The sequence below is a fragment of the Paroedura picta genome, chromosome 18 (genome assembly GCF_049243985.1).
Source record: "Paroedura picta isolate Pp20150507F chromosome 18, Ppicta_v3.0, whole genome shotgun sequence".
NCBI lineage: Eukaryota > Metazoa > Chordata > Lepidosauria > Squamata > Gekkonidae > Paroedura > Paroedura picta.
In genome coordinates this window covers 9,957,633-9,976,438 of record NC_135386.1, presented here as the reverse complement: position 1 = coordinate 9,976,438, position 18,806 = coordinate 9,957,633, and the positions used below count along the sequence as shown (strand labels likewise).

Below are 18,806 nucleotides of genomic sequence, written 5' to 3'. Positions count from 1 at the left end.
AACCCATAACACAGACATTATCAATAAATTACTGTCTGATTAATCCCCCCAATCAATAAACCTGTTGCTAAATTTTGTTCAATAGTATGAAGAGTTCGTGGAGCTGGCACGGTCCATGAAAATATACGGTCCATGAAAAATGAAATATGAGGATTTTGTTTCAGGCTCAAAGCTATTTCTGCTCTAGTTTTAAAAATCCACGACGCATTTTACCACCAAGTTTTAAAGTTACTTTTAATAATATATACATATATTTTTTGTATTTTAACATCATGTTTTATCTGGGATGCACTGTATAATTTCCTCTGTTGTACGTCTGGTGCAAACCGTCATAAATTTCTACTACTACGTTGGTGGTAGTGAAATAATTCAGCTGGATTTTTCGGACGCTACTACAGGAAGCCCTGCTGGTTGGCTGGCCTCACCTTGTAACTCTTGAAAGCCAAGCAAGATCGACCTTGGTCAGGACTTGGAAATCCAACATCAAACGACCTCTGAACTTCTTCTGCCCTGAAAATCCCACCAGGGGACACCATAGCTGTGACTTGATGGCCAGCCCCCCAAAAACCAGATACAGGCAAAATGTTCCGTATACGTTTTTGGCAGAACTTGTAGGACGCACCACAGGTTTGGTGGAGCAGTTGCCGAAAACCCGACCTGGTCTCGTCCGTCTTTTTATTTATACGTTTATTTTCCATGTAAAGCATTTACATCCTGTTTGTCTCTCAAGAGAGCTTGTACAAGCCACTATGCGACCGCAATTAGAAATAACAATGGCGACACCCAAATGAATCATGTCACAAAACGGTGGAACAGCCGAATGCAGAATCACAGGAGAAGACTTCTCAGTACGTTCCATGAAAGGTTCTCAGAAGAAACCTCTGCTAGACGGCACAGCAGGGGAAAGGTAATTCAGGGGGTGGAGTATATTTGAATGGATATGGGTAGGGGTAGTCAAACTGCGGCCCTCCAGATGTCCATGGACTACAATTCCCAAGAGCCCATGGACATTGTAGCCCATGGACATCCGGAGGGCCGCAGTTTGACTACCCCTGGAAAGGATTTGGAAGAATGAGAATGTTGCCTCAGGATGAGGTTTTTAAAACGGAGAAGGAGTCTGTTCGGCTAATTTTGACACGATGCCTAAACTTCTGGCAGATCAAGTCTTCCAGACTTTTGAGGGATATGTTCTCAAATAATGCAGCGTTTCCTTTCCTAGACGTTGGAGCAGATCAGCTCATTTGTCTCAGCCCCGTCAAGGTCAATGCCGGATTTGGATTTCTTCCGGGTGAGCTTTGCTCTGGACTTCAGATATTTCTCTTTGCTGGGAATGACCTGGATGTACTGATCGTTGCTGCTGGTGGGCTGGTCGCTGCTAGAACCAACGGAAGCGGAATCAGATTCAGTGGGGGACGGTTCTGGCTTGTGCTTGGATTTGGAGGTCTTGGCCTTGTGTTCTGGGTAGTGCGGGTTCAGCTCGATATTTTTCACGTGAATCTTCCTGGGAGGGGGCCTGTCAAACGCCAGTCCAAAGCCCCCTTCCCAAGACTTGTAGTGCACTTTGGCCAGGGGCTTGCTGGTAAGTATCTGGCCATCTGCACATTCCCCGATGTAGAACCGGGGTGCGGCTCGGAGATCAGACAGGGAGCGGGGGCGGTGAGACCTGTGCGCCATGCTTCGCCTGAACTCCTCCTCTTCCTCCTCCTCACTGAAATGAGGGGAATACGCCCTGTGCGGCGTCCGAACCAGATACCTCCGGACGTTTCTGGGATAGAGCTCCACAACGTTCCCGGACTCGTCCGTTCGATAATTCCTCGGCAGCCGGGTGGTGGAGCGGAGGAGTTTCTTGCGGGGTTCGTGCTCGTTGACAATAAAGTATCGAGCTGTGTGAGCTCGGCGGCCCACAAAGGCTGGGGCATCTGGACCGACCTGCCGGAGGCTCTTTCGAAACAGAGGCTCTGAGCGAATGTCTTCCACGCACTTCTTGAACTTCACGGGGGTATAGGCCTTGGCTTTACAAAGCTCGCTTGCACTCCCATGGGCAGAACTGGGGTATCTGGAGAGAGAGGCAGAAAGGCTAGATTTCAAGACCTTCCAAGAAGTGGACACGTGTTCCTGGAAAACAGCCTGCCGGCTGGTTAGAATCATAGAATCATAGAGTTGGAAGGGGCCATACAGGCCATCTAGTCCAACCCCCTGCTCAATGTTCATAGAATCATAGAGTTGGAAGGGGCCATACAGGCCATCTAGTCCTACCCCCTGCTCAACGCAGGATCAGCCCAAAGTCATAGAATCAAAGAATCACAGAATCATAGAGTTGGAAGGGGCCATACAGGCCATCTAGTCCAACCCCCCCGTTCAACGCAGGATCAGCCCAAAGTCATAGAATCAAAGAATCACAGAATCATAGAGTTGGAAGGGGCCATACAGGCCATCTAGTCCAACCCCCCGCTCAACGCAGGATCAGCCCAAAGTCATAGAATCAAAGAATCACAGAATCATAGAGTTGGAAGGGGCCATACAGGCCATCTAGTCCAACCCCCTGCTCAATGTTCATAGAATCATAGAGTTGGAAGGGGCCATACAGGCCATCTAGTCCTACCCCCTGCTCAACGCAGGATCAGCCCAAAGTCATAGAATCAAAGAATCACAGAATCATAGAGTTGGAAGGGGCCATACAGGCCATCTAGTCCAACCCCCCGTTCAACGCAGGATCAGCCCAAAGTCATAGAATCAAAGAATCACAGAATCATAGAGTTGGAAGGGGCCATACAGGCCATCTAGTCCAACCCCCCGCTCAACGCAGGATCAGCCCAAAGTCATAGAATCAAAGAATCACAGAATCATAGAGTTGGAAGGGGCCATACAGGCCATCTAGTCCAACCCCCTGCTCAATGTTCATAGAATCATAGAGTTGGAAGGGGCCATACAGGCCATCTAGTCCAACCCCCCGCTCAACGCAGGATCAGCCCAAAGAATCCTAAAGTTACCACCCTCTCTTGCCAACATGTAGCTACACTGGGCATGTTCTAGGTGCAATTTTGTCCATATAGGGATGAAAATTATGAGCCATGTTGGGATTCTGTGTGAATGAAACCTGCATCCCAGATCTCTGTGCGGCTTCTTGAAAAGGATCCCCCCCCCCCCGAAACAACAGAGATGCACAAGCAACAGAAATCAAAATGCGCAAGAGCCCTAACTGTATGCATACAACTTGTTTCTGTGCCGTTTTGTTTAGAATAATACATTTTAATTTAATTTAATGGGAGATTAGGCAAATAGTTTGCACAGCATGGACAGCTTGAGGCAGCTTGAGGCCGCTTCTGTTCGTGAGGCTTAAATTCCCCCCTCCACCCCACCCATAGCTCCTCTGTGAGCATCAATCTACATTGTCTAGATTGTTAAAGTTTAAAGCATTGTGCTTTCTCTTTTATATTAACAATATTCACACGTGCATACAGACTGTTGGAATATGTAAACCAGGGGTAGTCAAGCTGCAGCCTTCCAGATGTCCACGGACTACAATTCTCATGAGCCCCTGCCAGCATTTGCTGGCAGGGGCTCATGGGAATTGTAGTCCATGGACATCTGGAGGGCCGCCGTTTGACTACCCCTGATGGAAGCTCTGCAGCATGCTTGATTCAGAAACATATGAAGATTGTCCTGCGGGGGGGGGGGGGCATTGGAGGAGATGTGTATTTAGCATAGTTAGCTGAGGAACCTTCTGATGTTTTTCAAATAATCTCCCCCAGATTGGCTTACTGGAGACTTCCTGTGCCTTTGAGTGCACTTCCTCCCTGCTTGTCTCCAAAACTGTCACAACACATTGAATGAAGACAACGGAACAGGGCAGGTAGACAGTTAAGAATCTCCCTCGCTCCCTTTCTATACAAACCTGTTTCTCTTTACAATAAAAAAACTACTTTACTCTGTGAGCATCCTGCTTCTCTGAAATGTTGCATATTTAAACTCTAACAACATGAGCAACCTCAGGGAGGTATTCAGATACATTTTAATGCTGTCTAATAAATAATGGCGCAGAGTGGTAAGGCAGCAGACATGCAGTCTGAAGCTCTGCCCATGAGGCTGCGAGTTCGATCCCAGTAGCCGGCTCAAGGTGGACTCAGCCTTCCATCCTTCCGAGGTCGGTAAAATGAGGACCCAGCTTGCTGGTGGGTAAATGGTAATGACTGGGGAAGGCACTGGCAAACCACCCCGTATTGAGTCTGCCATGAAAACGCAAGAGGGTGTCACCCCAAGGGATGCTTTGGGCTGATCCTGCATTAAGCAGGGGGTTGGACTAGATGGCCTGAATGGCCCCTTCCAACTCTATGATTCTATGATTCTGTGATTCTGTGATTCTGTGATAAGGGTCAGATATGACTTGGTGCTTGCACAGGGGATACCTTTACCTTTAATAAATAATGGTCCACTTTTAGCTTTCCAACAAGTAGGAAAGATTTGGCATAGTGTGTCAAAAGGGCTGATTCACACATGCTTCGGGCACTTCCTGATCACTCACAAACTGACTATTCCTGCACCTCAGGACGGACACTCTCATAAAACACAAAATTATGAGTGACACAGCGCTGTATAAAAGCACTGTTTGTGGCATTTGCTCATTCACACGTGCATGAATACAACTGCCAAACCCTTTGGGGTAAATCCATTTCCTTTCAGCCAAGGAGACCTTACCTGTTGGGGATGGGATCAGTCCTGGGCTTTGGCATACTAGGAAAAGAAGGTGTTGGTGCCACGGGGGCTGGAGCAGGAGGGGCTGGAGCCATGGGTGCTGGAGCTAGCGGGGCAGCATGTGCCGGGGTCGGATTGATGGGCTTCGGCACATCGAGTTGGGGAACAGACTGGGAGACTGTCTGTATTTGACTGCCCTTGGGGGACTCGAAGGTCAACACACTGCCATTCTTCCTCGGGGTTGAGGACCGGGCAGAAGACTCCTGGCTGATGACGTCTCCCTCCTGCTCTGGCCGTTTGCCGATCTCGTCCAAGTTCTGGATTCGGACTGAAAACAAAGACATCACATGTCATTTCAGCCATTAACTCAAATGGGCTTTCAGAGGAGCCTGGGGGAAACGGTCGGTGTTTTCAGAGGACCTCCCCTTGAAGGACCATGTCCTCACCCTCTACTCATCCCTCTCTGTCGTCTGCAGCCAAAGGAGAGCAGACAGGACTAGGAGGGGCTCCCGACATAGCAGCGGTCTAGCAAAAGGAAAAGTATAGCCATAAACATAGCTGTGCCATCAAGTCAGCCGGGTGGGACATGCACTGAAAAACCTTGGATGATTTCAGGACTGGAAACTCATCCCAACAGAGGCAGATGGTTATGTCTTACATGGTTGTGTCTTACCTGGTTTTTTCCCCCAAAAAAACTTGCAGAGCCTGTGTGCCCTTTTGGGACTCTGAAAAAGGACCATGGATGCTGCTGCAAACTGGCAGCCATAGGGAGCCAATCCCACCCTGCCCCTTCAGAAGGTCTGTGTTCCCTGTGGGGTCCCACCCTGTGAGCCTCCTCACAAATCCTGTGCTAGTATCTCTGCTGAGGGCAGAGGGGAGGGATTTCAGCCGTGAGCTCTGAAGTAGTTGGGAGGAGAGGCCTTTGGGTGGCTCTGCTTGAGCCCTTGGTGGGGGTGGTGCTCTGGGGGTTGGGGCCAGAGCTGCTGCTTCCCCTCCAGCCTGTGCCCCTGGCTGCTGGGCACATGGGCACTCCACAGCTCACACTTGCCCCTTTTACCTCTCCCCCATGAGAGGTTGCCTCTGGGGTGCTGAGCTAGGTGTAAACTGCACGGAGCTTTTATTCCAATCCCAGGTCGATTCAGTCCCGGCCGTCTACACAGAATGCGATTTCCGTTTGGATTTGGGGCAATTTAAATTTTCCTTCTGCAGCAAGAAGGATTGATCTGGAGTGACCCTACCTTTATTGTGCGATATCTTAGAGTGCTTTTAACCCTCAATATTTTTCAAATCCGGATTGCAAAAGCAAACTCTGTGGCAGAGAACCTCTGATAGACCATACCTGGTCATGTGACAAGCTTGCCTTAAAGGAGAAGCCCTTAATTTCTCTCAATTTCTGTGGGTCCTGGATTTCCCCCCCCTTCTCTGCCTTTTTCGATCCTCTCCCCTCCCCTCCAAGAAAAGAAAGAGGCTGCCTGGCTCCTCCCCCTACTTCAAGAAAAGAAAGAAAGAGGCTTGGCTCCCCCCCCCCCTTCTGAACTACCCTAACCACGTGCAGAAGACTTTCCTGTTTCAATGGGGAGGGGGGGAAGAGAAAGACCCGAGTTCAAAGCGATCTGGATTCAACAGGATTGACAATGGAATAAACAAAGTAAGTGCAGACTCTGCCCTGGAATCAGACAAGCTCTCATTATATCAGGAGTGACCAGATGGTGATTCTCCAGCTGTCCATTGAGTACAGTTCCCATGACCCTGGCAAATTGTAGTCCAGGGAATTGTAGTCCACGGGCATCTGGAGAGCCACCATTTGGCCACTCTAGGCCAGCCCGGCCAGCCCACTGTGGGCTTGAGCGCGCCCTTGACAACACATCCCAGAAATCTTTGCAAGAAACAACAAAGGTTACTCAGCAGATGCATCAATGACAGCAGGGGCTCCCCGAAGTGAAAATTCTTGAACACCAATCAAATCTGTATTACTGTCTGAAGCTTAGACAGATACTTAACTCTCCCACTGAAGTGTGTGGTGCTTTGAAATGCTGAATTTGGGCCAGATCGTACCAGCTGCCGAACAAAGCAATGAATGACTATTACGACTCATGAAAAAGATATTCAGAGTCTCCAAAGAATACGCAATGGTGATAAGCAGATATCCTGGCCTGGCCTCTTACCTGCTGCGATTTGGAGCACTTTCTTCTTGTCTTCTGTTCTTTCCTAGAACCCAAACACAATTAATTAACTAGAAGCCTGCGACTAATTACACTTTTGCTCTTTTTTTTTTTTTAAAGAAACAAACAGAAAACAAAGGTTCCATCTTTCAGCTCCTGCTGCTCCTCCTTGGGTGATTTAGATGTTTAATGAAGCCAAGCCCATTCTAAGAAGCCGCAAAAGAAATCTACCGCGGAAGTCTTTGATCGGTACTTACAGCCTGGATCTGCATCCTCAGTTGATTGTTAGTGAATTTCAAAGACCTTGCGATACTCTGGAGATAATAGATGAGCATACTGGAAGAAAGAGGAAGACAGGCCAGCTGTGGACACTGGTGGGATGGGCACCATAACTCTTCCTTCCCATCACCTCCCCTTGATCTCATCGAATCACAGAATCATAGAGTTGGAAGGGGCCATACAGGCCATCTAGTCCAACCCCCTGCTCAACGCAGGATAGAATCATAGAATCATAGAATCATAGAGTTGGAAGGGGCTATACAGGCCATCTAGTCCAACCCCCTGCTCAATGCAGGATCAGCCCTAAGCATCCTAAAGCATCCAAGAAAAGTGTGCATCCAACCTTTGTTTGAAGACTGCCAGCGAGGGGGAGCTCACCACCTCCTTAGGCAGCCTATTCCACTGCTGAACTACTCTGACTGAAAATTTTTTCCTGATATCTAGCCTATATCGAGTGTATTTGGAATTAAGGTGCAAGGACTTGGAATTAAGGTGCACTCGATATGAGGCCGGCCCTGAGGAGCTTCCCTGAGTCTTAACCTGCTCAGAAGCATGCAATGCAAACAGTGGCAGCTTAAGATCTGTCTACAGGGAAGGGGAGGGGCAATGGCTCAGTGGAGGAGCATGCAGGAGGTCCCCGGTTCAATCCCCGGCATCTCCAGTGAAAAGGGCCAGGCTTCCTGTGTGGAACTCAGTCTGGTTGAGCAACCAGGCCCTTTACAGAACATTGACTGAGCACCACCACAAAATAGCTGCTAAGGGCCTGGTTGTCACAAAACACCAGGCCATTTGAGGGAAACATCTTCCTATTTCTGAACAACTCTTTCCTGCCAGCCCAAAATGGATGCCTCCTGGGTTCTTCTGACCCACCTCCTGTTCCAGTGCAGTGGAGGAAAGCCAGGGCAGGGTCTTTGCGTAAGGCATCAGGGAATCCATTGGGGTGCATAGTTTTTTCTAGAACCTTTAAGGTGACCCGATTTTAACATTGGTAAAGCGGGACACCATTGACCGGGGAGGGTTCTTGATGAAAAATTTGGTCTATATGAAGCAACAAAAAGTTTCATAGAACGCATAGAATGCAAAAATAGTATTGCAATATATATATTTTAATTTCAACATAAGTACAATTGGCCATGTGCCCCCAGATGTCCCTCCAAAAGTGGGACAATCTGGTCACCTTAGCCAGTGTGCATGTGTGCGTAAACCACAACCCTGGGTGACCCCCATAGTGAAACCTCTCAGCATGCAAAGATGACGTCAGAGAGAAAGCATCTAGCCTTTCCTTTCTTCTGACCTGACACTTGTCTGACGTGCAGGAGCATGCAGACATGCAATCTTCCCCTTCTTATATCTCACAGTCCCAAGGAGGACCGCACAACATGATCCTCTCCCTAAGGAAGAGAGTCTCTTTCTCTCCAGTCAAGGGCAACTCTCGTTGACTTACAACAGCAGCAGTAACGCCGGCAGCACCACCACGGGGCTGCTCATGTACGACATCACGTTCTTGAACCAGACGGGGAAGTCGTCCTGAATAGTTTTCGACACGATGTCGTAGATTTTCTCTTGCCCGCTAAGAGGGAAGAAAGATTTCCTCGTTCTTTAAGAAAATTCCCAGCAATTCAGAAATATAGGAAAGTCTTCTTCTGAAAAAGAGGCAGCTTGATGGCCGCATATGCTAGAGTAAGAAGGCCATTCCTGTCCTGGACCCAAGTTCACAATGGCGGACAGGAAGGAGCCAGATTTGATACTGCTTTTGCACCACGAGGAAGCCCAGTCGATTTGGTTTTATGTAAATGCAGCATAATACCAGACACCAGTGAGCAGCCTGTCTCAATGTTTTTATTGTTGAGAAAGCCCTGAAACATTCTTCAGGCTTCAAGAAACCCCAGAAGTTTCATGATCGTGCAGAATATGGTAGGGAAGCAGTGCTGTGGACATGCCCACCCGGGGCCCCTCCCCTTCCTCCCTCCAAGCCCTAACTTCCAAAATGATCGGCCTGGAGAGGGGGGGAAGGGGAGGGGCCCTAGGTAGGCGGGTCCAGAGCTTTGCTTCCCAATCATATTCTGCACGATCATGCAACTGATGGTCACATATAGCCATGTTGACCCGCCTACCCATCCCCAAATGGCCATATATGGTCATATCACCTGATCAGTCTTTAGCATACTTAAAAAATAAATAAAAATTCATTATCTCCCACCCATTCGGGAAACCCTTCCAGGGCCATGAAGAAACCCCAGGATTTCATGAAACCGCAGATATAGGCGAAAAAGCATATTAATACCAAAGATATTCATAATTAATAAAACATATTAATAAAACATATTATTATCCCGGACCCAAATTTTGTTCTCCTGCTACAGACTACCCACCTGAAACTTATATCTTATTCTAAAACACTATGTCTTTTAAAAGAAGCAAGAAATACGAAATGCGGCTGTTGGAAATCATAAATACACAAAACTCGTAAGCCGCCGGGCAGTTAAAATGGGGAGGTGACCACACTGTCAACTCACCTGAACGGACCGCAGTTGAGAGATGGCTTGTATCGGGCAATTGCGAATATGGTAGGCAACATGCACAAGAACAGCATGAAGAGCAGCATGGCTAAGTAGAAGTTATTCGATCTGCAAGAGAAAAGAGTGTTTTCATGAGAGTACCGTGCACAGCCAGACTCCTGTGTTTCTTGCTTGGTACTAGGGCTTCCTGCTGAAATTTTAGCTTTTGTCTCCAGTGCCATAATGAGCCTCTTGTGGCGCAGAGTGGTAAGGCAGCCGTCTGAAAGCTTTGCCCATAAGGCTGAGAGTTCAATCCCAGCAGCCGGCTCAAGGTTGACTCAGCCTTCCATCCTTCCGAGGTCGGTAAAATGAGTACCCAGCTTGCTGGGGGGTAAACGGTAATGACTGGGGAAGGCACTGGCAAACCACCCCGTATTGAGTCTGCTGTGAAAACGCTGGAGGGCGTCACCCCAAGGGTCAGACATGACTCGGTGCTTGCACAGGGGATACCTTTACCTTTACCTTTACCTCCAGTGCCATTCCCACCAATTTTGTTACAAATATGGGAGAAACATCACAATTCAGCATCTTACAGAACGGAGAGAACACTCAAGTTCGCAAAGGGGAGGCGGGGAAAAACTGTCACGGAACTGTTGCGCATCAAGGTGACTTCTGTGCCGGCACAAACCGGGACTGCGCTTGTGCAGATCGGCCACTGGAGGCGCTCTTTCAGCTCCTCCGATATTTCTTTAACCCTCCAAGGGGAGCTCTCTCCCCTTCACTCTCTCTCCCAGCCTAATATATCTCACTGGGTTGAGCAAAAATGCATGTGCATTGTTTTGAGCTCCGTGGAGGAAAGGCGAGAGTAGAATACACTCGATAGCAGCAAAGAAAACATTTTTCACAGTCAAAGTAGTTCAGCAGTGGAATAGGCTGCCTAAGGAGGTGGTGAGCTCCCCCTCACTGGCAGCCTTCAAGCAAAGGTTGGATACACACTTTTCTTGGATGCTTTAGGATGCTTAGGGCTGATCCTGTGTTGAGCAGGGGGTTGGACTAGATGGCCTGTATGGTCCCTTCCAACTCTATGATTCTATGATTCTATGAAATAATGGAATTTCCCCTCCCCATCGTGTTCTTCTGAGCCCCAATCTTGTACCTTCGTATTACATGCACAGGTCGGTAGAGTTTCCATCTTCTACTAACCTCGAAGCTCTGAAGACTTGCTGGTGGGGCACATTACAAGTTAACACTGCCCAGCTCCGCAGGTACATGAGCCCAATAAGTTTGAGGACGTTGAATGCCGGGAGGCACGGGGAGAAGAAGGCCCCCATCCTAGGCCAGAAACAGCACACACGCTTGTTGCAATGGAATTTTACCTTTGCATTGTGTAACAAACAGCAACAGAGTAAAAAGAGCATAGCCCTCTATTTTAGGCTTTCTCAACCAGGGTTTCAGCCTTTAGAACAGGGGTAGCAAACGCTGGCAAGGGCTCATGGGAATTGTAGTCCATGGACATCGGGAGGACCACAGGTTGACTACCCCTGCACTAGAGCCTGAAGGCTTGTGAAGTGGTCTTGTGATATTTTGCTTGTTTCCAATAAAACCTCCTATATGTGGCTTTCATTTTGGGATTTTGCTTCAGATTCTGCTTCTTTTTGTTGGCAGAGAAATGCTGATGTTATGAACTTAGGCAGGTTGTGAGTGGGTGGGTGGGAAGGGATGTTCCAGTGTTTGTCTCTTGTGGCCCTCCCTTGTGTTCCCAGGGAATTGCTGATTGCCACTGTAGGATGGTAGGTGAATTTCCTCCAGGCCAGGCTGAATTCTGGAGATTTTTGGTGGAGGGATCATTTAGGCATGAAATTGGGGTCACTGCGGGTAGTTGTGAGTTCCTGCATTGTGCAGGCTGGACTAGATGACCCTGGAGACCCCTACCAGCTCTGTGATTCTGTGATTCATTTGACTAACCACAAAGACGGAAAACAAGATGCTGGACGAATGGGCTCTTGATGAGATCCAGCGGTTCTCTGACAGGTGACGGATGCCGGCAAGAAAACCCAGCCTTGCCCAACAAGACAGCCCAGATCAGAATGCCCTAGCTGCAAAAAGGGTCACGACTCCCAAATGCATGTGTTTAATTGCTTACCAGATCATCCCTTGGTTGTAGACTAAATGCAGGACATTTTCGGCTATTTTGAACTCTCCATATTCGGGCTGCAAAGGAAACCAAGACAGAAGGCTAGGTGTGCTGACTGCTTTCAGGTGTTTTAGACCAAAGATGACCATGCCCTTAGTTGCAGAAGCGTCTCCCAAAGGATTCCTAACACTTTATTTATAAAACATTGTATTAAAAACAAATGAACACATTAAAAACATAATGAAATCCAGCACACACACCCCATTCTCACCCGCAGCACTCCCCAGTCCACCAATATAAAGGTAAAGGTATCCCCTGTGCAAGCATCGAGTCATTTCTGACCCCTGGGGTGACGCCCTCTAGCATTTTCATGGCAGACTCAATACGGGGTGGTTTGCCAGTGCCTTCCCCAGTCATTACCGTTTACCCCCCAGCAAGCTGGGTACTCATTTCACCGACCTCGGAAGGATGGAAGGCTGTCAACCTTGAGCCGGCTGCTGGGATCGAACTCCCAAGCTCATGGGCAGAGCTTTCAGACGGCTGCCTTACCACTCTGCGCCACAAGAGGCTCTTCCACCAATATATGCCCCCATAAAAGATAATAAGAAGAGGGGGGGATGGAGTGGAGAGGGAGGGAGGCCCACTTATTATAGGCCTGGTGGAAGAGTACCATTTTGACAGTTCTATCAGGTCTGGGTCTCAGTTGAGAGGAGATGATTATGCAGTTGTTTGGGTTCTGTCACTGAATGCTGACTGTGAATAATGGTGACTGACACCTTAGCTTTTGGTTCTGGCAAATTTAAACACCACATCTTCATTCCTGTCGTTAGAGTTCACTGAGGCAGGGCATTTATTGAAGACAGGTAAACAAAGGTTTTTTTTTAACTTAGGAAAGTGTTTCTACTTTAAGAAACAGCAAGACTAGATGAAGAAAATAATCTCAAAACATCGGAAAATAAATGTCGCGAGGTTTCGGTGCATTTCATGTTGGTAGTTTCAGGTGAGTACCGTGTTCGGCTGGAGGAAAAGAGCAAGATTTGAGTCCTGTAGCATCTAAAATAAGGGGACCAGATTGTCCCACTGTTGGAGGGACATCTGGGGGCACGTGGCAAATTGTACTTAGGTTGAAATTAAAAAATATATATTACAATACTATTTTTGCGTTCTATGCGTTCTATGAAACTTTTTGTTGCTTCATATAGACCAAATTTTTCATCAAGAACCCTCCCCGGTCAATGGTGTCCTGCTTTACCAATGTTAAAATCTGGTCACCTTAATCTAAAAGGCCCTGGCTCTGGTTGAGGCCAGATGGACATCTTTGGGGCCAAGGCGCACCAACAAGTTGGAATTGACTGAACGTAATGCTCTCTGGGAAAGGCGATTCCTCAGATCCAGAAACATTAAGGCAGGCCCAGGGCAGCCATCAAAAATGGCTCTTCCAGTTGTATTCCTTACTACTTTCACTATCCCATGATGTAATGTTCCCTTGTCACACCTTGAAATGCCCTACCCCTGCCAGTGGCAGCCAGTGACATGAAGCAGGGGTGAGGAAAACGAACCATGGCAAAGGCAATGTCAGATAATCGGATCCACGGGTTATGAGGAGAGAAGGGAGGACACAAAACAGCTGCCAGCCGCTGCCCTCCATCTGCATAATGGCGCCCTAACAATCTTTACCCTCATTCTGTTGTTATTTAAGCACATACTCACAAACTTGCTTTCCAAGTCCCAGCACCAACAGTCACTTAAGTATCGGACAAAGAGGCCACGGAAGAAGTCGATTAGCAGGATGCTGGCCACGGTGAACAGCATGTCGATGATCGACAGCTTCAGCATTTCCTGGAACATGGGAAAGGTACGCAGGGGAATCGTATCGCAGTCAAAAGCAGCCTGTGAGGACACCCAACCTCCAGGACCCTTGATGCCTTCAAAAGTCATGAGCAAGACCCATTCCCCATTCCATTTCGGCTATTTTTAATTGCACAACGCAGAAAAAGGGAGCCTCTGAAACAGGCTCACCCACTGGGCTCGTTTCACAGTAGCTGTTTCACCTGGAACTGAAGTCAGGAACATAATCATGATAATAATAGTAATAATAATTAATTGATTGATTGATTAAATTTCTAGACTGCCCTTACGAGACCGGCTCAGGGCAGTGTACATAAATAATAATCCCTAGAGTTAAAACATTCAAAATATTAAATATTATCTGTAAGCCGCTCCCGTGGAGCGGTAAAAATAAAACAGTAAGGGCTAGGTGGGAGGAGAAAGGGGCGGGGCCGAAACAGCCAAAGAGAATTGGACTTGAAACGCAGTCTGGCAACACGAAGACACAATTTACCGATTCTCCAGACTGCAAAATCAACCATTCCTTTCTCACCGCAGTACTACTAAATGAAAAGCTATTCCCGGACAGCTGCATACTTGGCCAACGTATGTCTCCCAGCACTGATCTTGGTGACTTTGGGTGTTATATTCATAGGAAGCCGTATTGTTGATCACTGGGCGAACAGGCAAGATGTAATTTGGGGTTTGGTTCTCAGCCAGAAGGAAGGTGCCGTTCCTCACAACTTGCATGTTGGGAAAGGTAGTCAAACGGTCTCCCTCCAAGGGGGTTTTAGCAGCTAAGGAGGAGGTGGAACCTGCTGATCCACTTCCGTTGCTGTGGCTCTTCGAGTCCTGAAATGGAGGTACGTCAAAAACAGCCGGAGTTAGTTCTTTCCGCTGGCTTCACCTGAACCACACATGGTACTCATGGAGTGACCATCAGTGGTTCCTCCTCTTTCAAGACGTCCTGCCACTGGAGAAATGGAGAGTGAACTTTGTACAGACTCAAGATGTGCTGTAGTGACCCTGATCCAGGCTAAGTTATCTGCAAGGTGCCCGGCAGCTCGCCCATACAGGGGAAAAGCCCTAAATGGAGCGAGAAGGGTGCTAATATGCCTTGAGCTAATGGGACATGTTTATCAAGCAGATGTACAGAGTCGCTGATTAGATTATGACCTAATTTGGGTGCTGTGACACCTTGCGCACGCTGGATTTTGGCCATGAGTCACAGGGTCACCCTTTTGATTACTGCCCCAGCGTAGCGCATGCACGCCCAAATTCTGCAGAAAACAGCCCAGTATGCTGCCTAGAGAGGTGGCAGCAGTGTGGGGGGGGAGTGGGGGGCATGGGGCCCCCACCACACGATAGTGGCGAGTGGCATCCCGCTCTCCCACCTAGGTGGGGGAACCTCTGGCCAGCTCCACGGCTCCATGGAGCTGACAGGGGCATGCATTGTCCCTGCAGGAACACTGTAGGTTGGAGGAAGAGCTGGGCCCAAAGTCCTGGCTCTGTCAATTATGCATGACACCGGCTTAATCTAGCCACCGCTAGCACCCAAGGCATCCCAGGGAATGTGGAAGATTCAGTGTTCCCTTACCGCGGGCCTTCCAGGGAGCTGTGCCGGGCCAGGGTTGGGATGGCGGCAGCGTCGTGCACAATTGGGCCCTGCTGCCACCACCCTGGATTACCTGCCCTGTGCATAATCGGTCAATGTGGGGTTTTATATATAAATAGATTTATTCCATCAACATCATTCCATCTACATGCGATCTGAAGAGAAACCATCATTCCATCTACATCAAAATAACCAATAGGTAATCCATACAAGTTTACAGAATTTGCAGACATTTACAAAAAGAGATCTGATGATTTAAAAGCATATTTAGCAACAACCCCAACACTAGTCAGGGGCGTTCCTATCATCAGAATTTAACGCATTTAGTGCATTCTCCATGGTTAACACAGTGGGTCCCCGGATACCTTCATATCTCTATACATTTTTGTACATTTAATCAAGGTATTGATTTCTTTAACTTCATTGCCCCAAGTATTCATAGTGGTTCATTTCTTATCCTTCCAAACGTTAGCAAAATTCATCCTTGCTGCTGTTAATATATGGAGTTTTAATTGACTTTAAAATTAATTTTTTTACAGTATCTCATTATTAAAGGTAAAGGTAAAGGTATCCCCTGTGCAAGCACCAGGTCATGTCTGACCCTTGGGGTGATGCCCTCCAGCATTTTCATGGCAGATTCAATACCAGTTTGCCAATGCCTTCCCCAGTCATTACCGTTTACCCCCCAGCAAGCTGGGTCCTCATTTTACCGACCTCGGAAGGATGGGAGGTTGAGTCCACCTTGAGCCGGCTGCTGGGATCGAACTCCCAGTCTCATGGGCAGAGCTTTCCGACTGCATGTCTGCTGCCTTACCACTCTGCACCACAAGAGGCTCTCATAACAAATATCAATAGTGGCCAAACCAAAAATGGCATTTGCAGATAATAGGACCCCAAAACTTGAACATTTCCAAGTAAACTCTAAGAGAAGCCAGTCTTCACTGACCGCAATGCTCATGCTGTCCACTTTATCCAGGAGTGCGATGATGAGGCTGTAGAGGTTTCCAAGATACAAGACGAGAACTCTGTCAGGAAGAAATGCCCGAAGCTACAATTAGGGATGAGAGCAGATTTCGAAAGTTGGATTCCTTCTTCAAGGGAAACAAATTTGAATCTCTTCATACCCAGTTTTTCCCACTGTCCGTACTTTGCCTTCCCACATCATTTCATAGCATCAAATGGTATAAACAAAAGAAAAGGTGGTTCAGGCCACAGCAACAAAAATTTGGAAGATATTGATAAGGTGCGAAATCAAAAGGAAATGAAAAGTGCCCGAGCTGGTTTATCCTTAGGTACAACCACCTGGCCCTGTTGTTTTGATCACAGAATCACAGAATCACGGAATCACAGAATCACAGAATCACAGAATCACAGAGTTGGAAGGGGCCATACAGGCCATCTAGTCCAACCCCCTGCTCAACGCAGGATCAGCCCAAAGCATCCTAAAGCAGTATTCAGTATTGATGCAGCATTCAGTTTCTTTTCAGTCCGGGCCGAAATTCTACACCCACTAGGATCAACCTCCATCCTACTGACTGTAACACAATTTTCTTCCCATACCTGGCAAGCTGAAAGCGTAGAGTGGTTCGCGGATGGTACATCTCCAGCGCGGCAATCAATTCAAAGGCAGAAGGAGCAAGCATCGTGATTAATGAGACGACAACGCTCACCTAAAGAGAAAACCAATGAAAACTTCTCAGGAATTACATGTCATAACTGGGACCTTTTTGGCCTTGTCTCTTTTCTGTTATTGGTTGCCCCACTTTTTTCACGTTTAGCAGCTATAAACTGACTAGAGGAGAGCAAGGGCACACAAGAAATTTAATCACCGACCTGAGCCCCAAACCTGATGACTCAACAAATAAAAAAAATGCAGGTTGATCCGGAAGTGTATTTAGAAACAGAGTGGAGCAGAAACTCTCTTACCTCATTCTTTTCCCAGAGGGTGAGTACTGCTTTAGCGTGCTCTAATTTCTGGGACCGATCCACAACGAAGTAAATGATGTAAATGCTTCCGGCGAGTGAGAGAAGCACGAGAATGTTGGCAATGATCCGCAAGCTTATCGTCACTGCCCTGAAAATAAGGGCAACATGCAGGGGAAGGTCACAAAGGTCACTTGCCTCCCTGAATCATTTAAAAAAAATGGTTTTAAAAGTTGGAAGGGTGGCTTAGTTCAGACATCATGCAAAGACATGGTTTATTTTAACTACGGTTAGTTTGGAAAACCAGGAACCGGCAAGCACACAATCACTCAAATCCTGGTTTAGCTTAACAAAGGCCTTCCACTGGCTTCATCCTATCCAAGAATAACAAAACAACAACAGCAGGGAACCTTGTGGGAAAATTCAGAAAGGAGAAATAATGAACCGCAAAGAAACCTCAAATTAAAAAAAATAATTATGCAAATTGAAAAAGTATACAAACTTTTGATCTTTGTGGCTAGAGACACACGATGTTTGTCGTCTTTAGTGCTAGCCTGTGAAGGATTCCCTTTGTTTTAGGTTGGATAGTAACTTATTCTAAGTATCTGCTTGCGGCACAGCTAGCCAGTGAAGCCTTGTTTGTTCTTCTCTATAATTACAACCAACTCGGTATTAAAATAAAAGCCTGTGTCAGTTCTTTCCTCGTCTGTATATTCCCCTGCAGAAGCTGATGTGAAACAGGCTGGGCTCCTGGGTCTTGTTGGGAGTTATATATATACTAGGGGCCAAGTCCATTGCATTCAGGAATGCAACGGGCGCTAGATTAGGGGGGTGGGGTGGAAGAACTCTGCAGACGGCCTCCCCCTCCCCCCAGGACCTCAGTTGTTAGGGAACTCACCAGCAGGGATCTGCAGCCTCCAAGCCTCAAAGGGAAGTGGAAGGAGGGGGGCGTCAGGGGTGGGGGATGGAAGGCGATTGGCTGGCTGCTGGACAGACAGGTAAGCCGGTTGGAGGAGGAGGCACTCAGGGGTGGGACAGCCGCCCTGAGTGGGTGTTAAGCGCTGAGTGGCCCTTAAGCCATGAGACACACTCCTCCTCCAAGGACTTAACAGAAATAGAGGAACAGATGTTGTGATTGTTTGTAAGGAGACATTATGTAATATTCTAATCTGGTGACTTTTTGAAATATTGTGTATAGGAGATATCATGGAATTTTGTATAAATTTCTCTGACTTCTTCATGTATCATATGATCCTTTGATAATTTACAGAGTATATTGCATTTGACAGTAGTTTTGTAGAGTTTGTATATTGTTATTACAGTTGTTGGTATACTTTTTCAATGTGCATAATATTTTTTGTATTTGAGGTTTCCATATAAAGCCAGGATTTATATAGCGTGCAAGTCTCCAGATGTGAGTAACTGTTGTGTAATAAACCAACTCCATATCATGGTGGCAGATCCTTTACCTTGATTGACCATAGACCATTCAGAACATTATGATACAACAGCTGTATGTGATGTCCAAACTGAGCTAGAGACAGTTTTTTTGCATGGGGTACAGAAGTGACTGGAAAACAGCACCAGTCCCTGGCCTGCGACCAGGGCCAGGGCCTTTTCGGTCCTGGCCCCTACCTGGTGGAATGAACTCCCAGAGGAGACACAGGCCCTGTCAG

The 18,806-nt window shown here is 47.4% G+C and overlaps 1 protein-coding gene across 1 annotated transcript in view; it reads right to left on the bottom strand.

The window, feature by feature from the left end:
• Positions 1-279: 279 nt before the first annotated feature.
• Positions 280-18,806, bottom strand: part of TMC3 (transmembrane channel like 3) — a 28,794-nt gene continuing 10,267 nt past the window's right edge. The window contains exons 10-22 of the mRNA XM_077317859.1: positions 17,134-17,281; positions 16,768-16,877; positions 16,154-16,232; positions 14,190-14,444; positions 13,476-13,604; positions 11,775-11,842; positions 10,835-10,963; positions 9,650-9,760; positions 8,578-8,703; positions 7,112-7,190; positions 6,858-6,900; positions 4,696-5,020; positions 280-2,056 (exon numbers count right to left, since the gene is read on the bottom strand). Of these exons, the coding sequence (XP_077173974.1) occupies positions 1,216-2,056; positions 4,696-5,020; positions 6,858-6,900; positions 7,112-7,190; positions 8,578-8,703; positions 9,650-9,760; positions 10,835-10,963; positions 11,775-11,842; positions 13,476-13,604; positions 14,190-14,444; positions 16,154-16,232; positions 16,768-16,877; positions 17,134-17,281 (2,443 nt within the window). The 3' untranslated portion in view covers positions 280-1,215. The remainder of the gene's footprint in view (positions 2,057-4,695; positions 5,021-6,857; positions 6,901-7,111; positions 7,191-8,577; positions 8,704-9,649; positions 9,761-10,834; positions 10,964-11,774; positions 11,843-13,475; positions 13,605-14,189; positions 14,445-16,153; positions 16,233-16,767; positions 16,878-17,133; positions 17,282-18,806) is intronic.